Source organism: Canis lupus, chromosome 1 (genome assembly GCF_048164855.1).
Source record: "Canis lupus baileyi chromosome 1, mCanLup2.hap1, whole genome shotgun sequence".
Lineage (NCBI taxonomy): Eukaryota > Metazoa > Chordata > Mammalia > Carnivora > Canidae > Canis > Canis lupus.
The window spans coordinates 73,141,497-73,149,953 of NC_132838.1; the positions used below are offsets into that span (position 1 = coordinate 73,141,497).

Consider the following 8,457-nt stretch of genomic DNA (forward strand, 5'->3'; position numbering starts at 1 on the left):
AAAATTAAAAACGTATATGCATCAAAAGATACCACCAATTTGATGAAAAGGGAATTTGCAGAATTTGAGAATACCTTTGAAAATCATAGCAGATTGGAGTCCTGCACAATGCTGGTAGAAGAGTAAAATCGTGTAGCCAATGTGGAAAACAGCAAAAATTTAGACATAGAGTTATCATATCCAGGAAACCTACTTCTGGGTTTATATCCCCAAAGAATTCAAAACAGGAACTCAAATGTTTGTGCAATAACATTGACAGCATGTTATTTAAAATAGTCAGATGTGGAAATAACCACTGTGTCCCTCCAGTGATGAGTGAAGAAACTACACAGGGCACATTCCTAGACTGGGATATTTACTCGTCTTAAAATCAAAGAATTTCTGACACATGCTAGGACATGGATGAACCCTGAGGATACTGTGTAAAGTGAAATATCCAGGCACAAAAGGACAAATGATTCCACTTATGTGTGAGATACCTACAAATTCAGAGAGATGGAAAATGGAATGGGGTAGACACCAGAGCTGGCGAATGGGGAGTTACTGTTTGGTTGGCATGGTTTCGGTTTGGGAATACAAAAAAAGTTCTAAAGATGGACAGTAGGGATGGTTGCACGGCAACGTGTATGTGATGCCACTGACTGTACACTTGAAAATGATTGAAATGGATATTTTAATGTTATGAATATATTACCCCAGTAAAAAATATATATTTCATTATGCTTCTAGGTTTATTAATTTAATTTTAAGTACAAGTTTTAAAAATCTACATAAACTATGGTTCCATTTTATCAGGAGAATTCAAAATAAGCATAGAGAAAAATATGATATGGGAAGGGACATGAGGTCATGATGATTCTGTTTCTTAGGGGTATTTTCTTAGGGGTATTTTTTTTCTCTTTTCTCTTTCTTTCTTCTTTCTTTCTTTCTTTCTTTCTTTCTTCCTTTCTTTCTTCTTTCTCCTTCCTTCCTTCCTTCCTTCCTTCCTTCCTTCCTTCCTTCCTTCCTTCTCTTTTTTTATTTTCAGGAGAAGAGCAGAGGGAGAGGGAAAGGGAGAGAATCCCAAGCAGGTTCCACGCCCAGTGAGGGAGCCTCAGGAGGGCCTCCATCTCACAACCTAGAGATCATGACCTGAGCAAAAATCAAGAGTCAGTCGCTTAACCAACTGAGCTACCCAGGTGCCCTTTAAGGGTATTTTCTACAATATGTCTTCTAAGTAATAAAAAAGGACAAACGAATATTTTGATTTTGTTCCTTAAACTCTCAATTATATAAATTAATTTTAATGTATATAGTTTCTCTTCATTTAAAACATTTTCATACACTGTCATTAAATCCTGACATTAATTGTAAAGTAAAGTAAAAATCATTGATGTCAAAGTCATTAAAGCAAATTTCTTAAATTAAATCTTTAAAAAAAGTACTTTGGATACTGAGGAACATAATGTGGAGTGGGGAGGAAAAAGCACTTTCTACATTGTGCCTCTCCTTCTTTTATTAAGCCAGGATTTTCTGTAAGGAACTCGTTTCTGTCGGCTTTGAGAAAAGCCCGAGAGGGAAGAATCTGTGATGGTGGGGAGACGGAGAGGAGCATTACAAAAGGCCCTGCCTTCCTTGGACACCCATTCTGTGCAACCACTTTCTTTCCAAGGATTTAGGTCTTGCCCATCAAGTCCCTGATTTTGGAGTTTGCCAGTCCTCTCCAGATTCTTCCATAACCCAGAGGCACCCCATCCTGAAACCGTGATGACACATCTGCCTGTGGACTCTGTGTCCTCCATCCGCCCCACCTTTGCCTAGAAACAACAGGAACCACTAGACTAGATTATCTTGTCCTCGATCCTCCAGGAGATGTTCACCCCAAACTCTAGGAATAAAGGACACGTGAGGTGACACTAAAAACCCACGTGGACCTTCCCTTCAAGCTTCTTCTCAGGAGATTCCATGAATTTGGGGTATCTAGTAGGTGCAGGTCCCCAGGGAGATGCCAGGCCCTGCACCCCACCCCCTCAGTGCTGTTCCTGGTCCCCCAGTCCGACTTCCCCAGCCCTGCTGAGATAGGCCCTACCAAGCTACCCTTGGTAGGATCAGAGTCTTGGGCTGAACTCCCAAGATACTGTGCACAGCAGTCTGAGTGAGCCTGTCATGGGGAGGGACAAGGAGTCCTCTCTGGAGGATGTTCAGAGACTGTGGCAGATCCACGTTCCAAAGATGGCCACAGCCATGTCTTCCATCCCACATGCTCCTCTGCTCAGTGACCTTGCCTCTCCCCATCACCAGCTGGAGTCTCAGCTACTCCCTGAATCCCACACCAGCATCTAGGACGGCTCTGCCAGGGAACCCAGGAGCACATCAGCCCAATGGAACCTGCAGATGATTCCAGCTCCCAGGAGGGACTCCCAGGGAGAGCCATCCCCTCCGAGCCCAGGCAGGAAATGGAAGAGATGCTTTTGTCAAGCTGCTAGGACTCCATGAGTGGGTTTTACAGTGAGAGATAACCAGAACAGTCTGTCCACTGCTTCCCCAGGGGCACGACTGTGTCCTAAAATCCCATGCAGGCACTAGTCTCCTTGCCCCCACGTGACCTCACTCACTTCCCACCTTCTCTAGACTCACTTTCCCTTTTCTCCGGGGTTCCGACCCTGAGTCTCTGCTCAGACACTCCTCTTTCCTCCTGTCTCCCCGAGCAGCTCCTCTGGGTTCATATCAGACTTGTCTTCCTCCAGCTGTTCTCAGCACCCTCCTCCCTACCCAGCACCAGCTCCTTCTGGGGGTTGGAGATGTGTCTTCCAGGGGTCATGGCTGGACCACAGTGGGTGTCACATCAACTCCTGTTGTTCCAATACAGTTTCCAGCTGGCGGAAGGGATCATGCTCAGGAGCCTCCCCGCCTCCCCGCCTCCCCGCCTCCCCATCTCCTATGACCTGGTAGTATGGTCTGGAAACCCACAGAACTTTACTCCAAACACCATTATTTGCCACAGTAGGTCAAACAGTTGGAGATGTAAGCACCTAGGAGCGGAGGTCACATTGAAGGGACATGTGACCCAGGACAGGGGGACATGGCCGGAGGTGCAGGGGGCTTGTGGGCTGACACCTCCTCTCCTGCTCCTCTGCTATTAACTACTTACTGCTGCCTTCTCCTTATGCTTCTTGGGTGGAACCATGAGATGCTTAAACACTCAGAGAGCAAATGGAACCATGTGCTTCTTTAGCCTGCAGATGTTGACGGTCTGTCTTCTTTTAATGAATTCTGAGGTTAGGTAGCAGGTTGTGAATTAGGCCTCAGAGGATTCCTTTGGCTGCCCTCACCTGCCTCCCACCTCTGAGGTCCCAGCTCTAGTTCTGAGGCCTGGGCCCATGTCTGGGGGCTTACCCTCATCCGTGGTGAACCCAACACACATATTCTTGGTAATCCCCCATGTCTGGTCCTTCCTCACCTGCAAAGTAGTCACGTGGTCCTCACTAGCAGGTGGGGAAGATACACTCGAAACTGGCTCTGTGACATCCATCCTGTAACTCAGCTGGGCTGTAGCCATCTGAGGTCAAATGACCATGACCTCCAATACACTTATCTACTTTGAAAACCCTATGTGTATGTTTACTTTTCTAAAATGTGAAGGTTTTTTTCCTTATTAAAATAGTATACCTTTGTCCTTAGAGATTTTTGGTCACATTTTGCTGCATTCAAGGGTTGGATCAGACATGGCTAAACCCCAGCTGACATGAGATGTGCATATTCACAACTGCAAGAGCCACAGGCCACCCAGGATTCGCCTAGTGGACCATTGGCACATTCAGTTATGTCTCTACAGCCCAATCACATTTTATAGAGTCCTATAAAAAGTTAACATATCAACATTTATCTCACTTGTACTTTGAGGTTGGTTTATTTTTAAAAAGAAAACTTTTTACTTCTTTTAAAAAAAATAAAATTCAAAAGTTACTAGACAAGTCAGTCCTACAAAGGTATTTACAGCAGTAATGAGCAAAGTGGTAACATTCCCAGTATAAAATGTCACACAATCAGATCACTTGGATCTTCAATGATTCAAGTTTTTTATCCCACACAATAAGATTTGGTCAGCTTTAAAATAAAAGTCATTTCCTGGATATTCTGGAAGTCAAGGTCTTCTTCGTGCCATCATCTCACACCACAGGATAGCTAGCCCTGGTGGCGATTCCACAGTGGTTGTCCCGATCCTTGGCCAACAGCATGTAGCCCTGCATGCCCCAGTTTGTGCCCCAGCTGAAAGAAGACAGGGTTTTCCATTTATTACAGAGGAACACACACATTTATCTTTATGAACAATCATACCTGATACTTAGCAGTGTAGCAGAGGCCAGGACAGATTCAGGAAGAGTCAGGAGAGGCCATTCCTGTTCATGGTTGAGTTCTAACCCAGCACGGAATTCTATCCCCAAGCCTTTCGCAAAAGTGCAAAATGAGAGCTAGGAAAAGGAAACTCTTGGGGTTGGATGATTTTCCAGAAATAAGAAAATTTTCAAGTTGAGAAATGCAGTGGTAGCAAAAGTATAACAGGGTCCCAGCAAGCTTGAGACAGTATCTTACTGTTCTCATTAAATGTGTATGTATGTCTCTGCTCCCCTTAAGTAGGGTAAACACTTCTGAGATCTCAGAAGTGTATTCAAGGGTTTGAGGATCTGCCTCCAAACACTAATTCTAAAAAGGATTCCCTTTTTCAATTTCAAAGATAAATATTTTTTGCTCTTTATACCTGTTCTTGACAATCCAATATTTTTTGTTATCCGATTCTGCTCCTTCAAAACCATAACCAACTACCAGAACACCATGATTCAGGAGTTTATTGCTGCACTTTGGATCATAATAAATGCCTGGAAAAGTAAAATTCAATGCTTAGGGGGAACATCCAAGTGACATGATAACATGTGACAGTAACCTAGTAACCACAGTAATAGGAGGCATCTCAAAATTCAGTCATGATATAAGACTTAGATATCAGATCTTTTGTTTAGCTAGGCTAGAGTTTTAGGATGTCATCTAATATTCACAGAAATACACATTGTCACAATCTCTTTTGTAAAGAACAGAGAAGAAGCATAAAAGACTAGTTGTTGAACCTTTGTCCTTTTACCATACAATGTTAGTCTAAGGAAGTGGCAGCAAACACAAAATTACTTGATCCAAGGGGTTCTTTCTAGGGTCAATTTCAGTAGTAAAATTCATTGGAAGTTTTCAAGGTCTAACCGTTGGAAAAAAGTAAAGTAAGTTATATCAGTCAAATTATGTAGATATTTAAATATATTTGCGATGTGCTTAAAGGCATGAAGTATGGATCAAGTCATGTCAATAGTAACAACGGCCCCAAGGATCATACATACCTTCCTGAGTATGCCAAGTACCAGGAATACCAAAGAATCAATCTTGCTATATGTCATGCTGGCTCCTCATTTTTTCTGCCTGATTTTCTATGTAGACAAATGCTTACCTTTTTTATAGAACTGGAAGGATTGTGGGCTTGAATCCACAGCAGCTGAGACAGGCCCCACAGTTGCCACTGTGGTCATAAGGCCATCCTCCTCATTTAAGATGGGCCAGAAGGCAGTCACATTGGCAGCAGATTTCTCAGGCCTGTATTTGCAGGGTTCATTCTTTCAAAGATAAAGGGGAAGTACTTGAATACTATCATCCACCTCCGGGGGAACACGAGCTCAAGACAACTTGCGGCTGATAGATTTCCAAGTAGTTTGTTATAAAACATCTCAGGACGCAAAATGTGATTGATTGTTTCGAAGTTGAAAAATTAGCAGATATCTATTCAATGAGACACTCTTTGGGTCTAATTGTTCATAGATTTTTCACTCTGGAGATCTGTGCTGTATATGAGATGGTATTCGTGTTGCCGTGCAACAAAAAATTGGGAAGAGCTATATGGTAACCATCAAAGCAGAGAACTGTTGTGCCAAGCTAGTAAATTTTAATGACAGCCCTGAATGTTTGCAGATATAGAATCTACAATCTAAAATGAAAATTCTAAATACAGTCTCTGTTGTTACTGAATATGCTTGACTTTGATAAAAGATAAGGAACTCCATTTACCCTTGCAAGATATGGATAGGATTCCTCTGAGTCCAGGCCTCCATTGTCCTTAACATACTGGAAGGCATATTCCATCAGGCCACCATTGCAGCCCCTATTGCCTTGAGACCAAGAACAGTCCACCAGGTTCTGCTCACTCAGTGACACAAGTTTGCCAGTTTTTCGGAACACCTGTCCTTCAAGGGCACCAGTTGCACTAAAAGCCCAACAACCAAGACACTGACCCTGTAAACAAAATTAAAAAGCTCCTAGTCTACAAAATAAACAGCAAGATTTTGACAATAGCTGTTAGATCTGAAAACTCTTTTAAGACATAGTAAACTCCGTATGATTCCTCAACTTCCATAGCAAGGACACTAGTTCCTTTTGCCTTTACTCTTGGAGAGTGACCTGCTATACAGCCCCACCTGATCCTTCACAGGAGTGACGTAGCCTTGTTCTCTCCAGTCCACAGATGAGGGGACCTCAGCAAAGAGAGGTGCTGGGAACACTTTTCCTTTCTTGTGCTTCTGGATTTTAAAGTCATTCAGCACCTGTTTGAATTCTTCATTGGTCTTCAAGGAAAAGGAAACAGAATGTTGACAAACATGAGATTTTTTTAAAAAATACTTAGAGGAAGCACAAAATGTTCAGCAATCCATGCCACACTCACCATGTCACCAAAGGCATTCATTGCCAGAGTGAAGCTGTGTTCCCCTTGGCTGTATTCCTGATTGTGCTGTTCAATCATTTCCATGTTCCTCTCCCACACTGTTCTCCTCCATCCTTCTTCATCCTGCAGAAAAACATATAACCCATCATCCTTATTTCTCTCTCTTTTTGTTTTCATCATCCTTATTTCTATTTAAAAGCACTCAACTGCACCAAGTGGATGTGCTGACAGAGAGGAGGAGAAACCATGTCCAGCGCTGGCCTGGTGCTTCTGGAAGCTGTGCTCCAGCAGCCACACAGCAGGACATGTGCCCACCTCGTGCACAGACCCAGGGCCCTGCTTACTGCCTTGGTAAGAGCGGCCTCAGGAAGCTACTCTCTGCTGCGAACTCTCCGCAGCATAGACCGTTCTCTGGGGGTCTCTCTGGACAGCTCGGATGTTACCAACCTTGTCATACAGTTTCCCGTGTGCCTCCTTCCACTGGGACCAGTGTGCATCTAAACTGTGATCCTGTTGTGGAGCAGCTGAGGCTATTCCCAGGCAAAGGGCAGCCAGGAAGAGAGAAGGATGCATGTTCCAAAATCTAGGGATGGAAAAGAAATGAGTTTCTGATTATATCAAACCATCTAAAAAGCCATCCTTCCTTCTGATGTTAGAACCACTATAATAGAGCAAAAAGATTGCATCTATCCTCCCAAGTGTTTCCATGGGGTGTGGAGGAAGGCTGAGGGTGTGGGAGGTGCAGGGGGCCTGCTGCCCTGAGACCTGCCCCACGACTGTCTGTGGCTTCCAGGGCATGTAGATGGCAGTGCAGGGAGTGACAGGCCCTGACTCCTGGTGTGTGGGGGTCAAGTTGCCATGTCTAGAGGGGTCAAGCTTTGGAAGAGTGCCTCCTGGGTGCTCCAAACCCCTGGTCCTTAAGACTGGTTTCCTCCATGGTTTCAGGGGTGCCCTCTCTCACTTCAGGCCTGGTCTGGGAATCTCACCTGTTGTTCAGAGCAGTTGTTTAGGCTGTCACAGATGCAGGTCAGGGGGTGTGCAGGAGGCCTGGTGGTGGGTGGGAGGCTGCCCATTTAAGCCTAGGATTTGGCCCTGCCAGCCCTGCCCCTGACACTTGCCTGTTCAACAATTGGCTGAGCTAGCCTATGGGCGGCGCCTCCATGCCCTGGAGCTCTGGAACCCCGGGGCATGAGAAGGCTGGGTCCCTAATTGTCCCAGATGGAGCTCGTGCCTGCCTTGGTGGACCCAGGAAAGACAAGCAAGAGGACTGGGGAAAGCCCTGTGGGGTGGGGGTGGAGTCAGCCCCTATCTCCCTGGGGACCCGGGTCAACTGATTACCAGGAATTTATGAGTTGGCAGGTGGCTCACGAAAGGAAGCTCACAGGGAGCCCCAAGTGGGTTTCCAGCATCACCCTGCATGTCCTTTAGTCCCAGAGTCTTTGGTTAAAATCTCCCAGAGAGCTGAGAACAGGATAGTCTAGTCTAGTGGTTCCTGTTTATTCCAAGCAGAGGTGGGGCGGGTGGAGGCCCACAGGCAGGTGTGTTATCACTGTTTCAGGATGGGGTGCCTCCGGGTTATGAAGAATCTGCAGAGGACCGGCAATTCCCCAAATAGGGGATGCTCTGGGCCAGGCTCAAGTCCTTCCAAGGAACGGGACTGATGGGAGCGGTGCCCAGGGAAGGTGTGGTGTTTCATAATGCTCCTGTCCTACCCCCACCAGGCA

General features: G+C 45.2%; 1 protein-coding gene across 1 annotated transcript; it reads right to left on the bottom strand.

The window, feature by feature from the left end:
* Positions 1-3,983: 3,983 nt before the first annotated feature.
* On the bottom strand, positions 3,984-7,306 carry LOC140619456 (procathepsin L-like). The gene is made up of 7 exons (XM_072802898.1): positions 7,181-7,306; positions 6,734-6,856; positions 6,489-6,635; positions 6,082-6,306; positions 5,471-5,633; positions 4,739-4,856; positions 3,984-4,248 (listed from the first exon to the last, which is right to left on the bottom strand). Exons 1-7 carry the CDS (start codon positions 7,304-7,306, stop codon positions 4,149-4,151), a joined length of 1,002 nt encoding a protein of 333 aa, XP_072658999.1. The 3' UTR covers positions 3,984-4,148.
* Between the last annotated feature and the right edge of the window lie 1,151 nt (positions 7,307-8,457).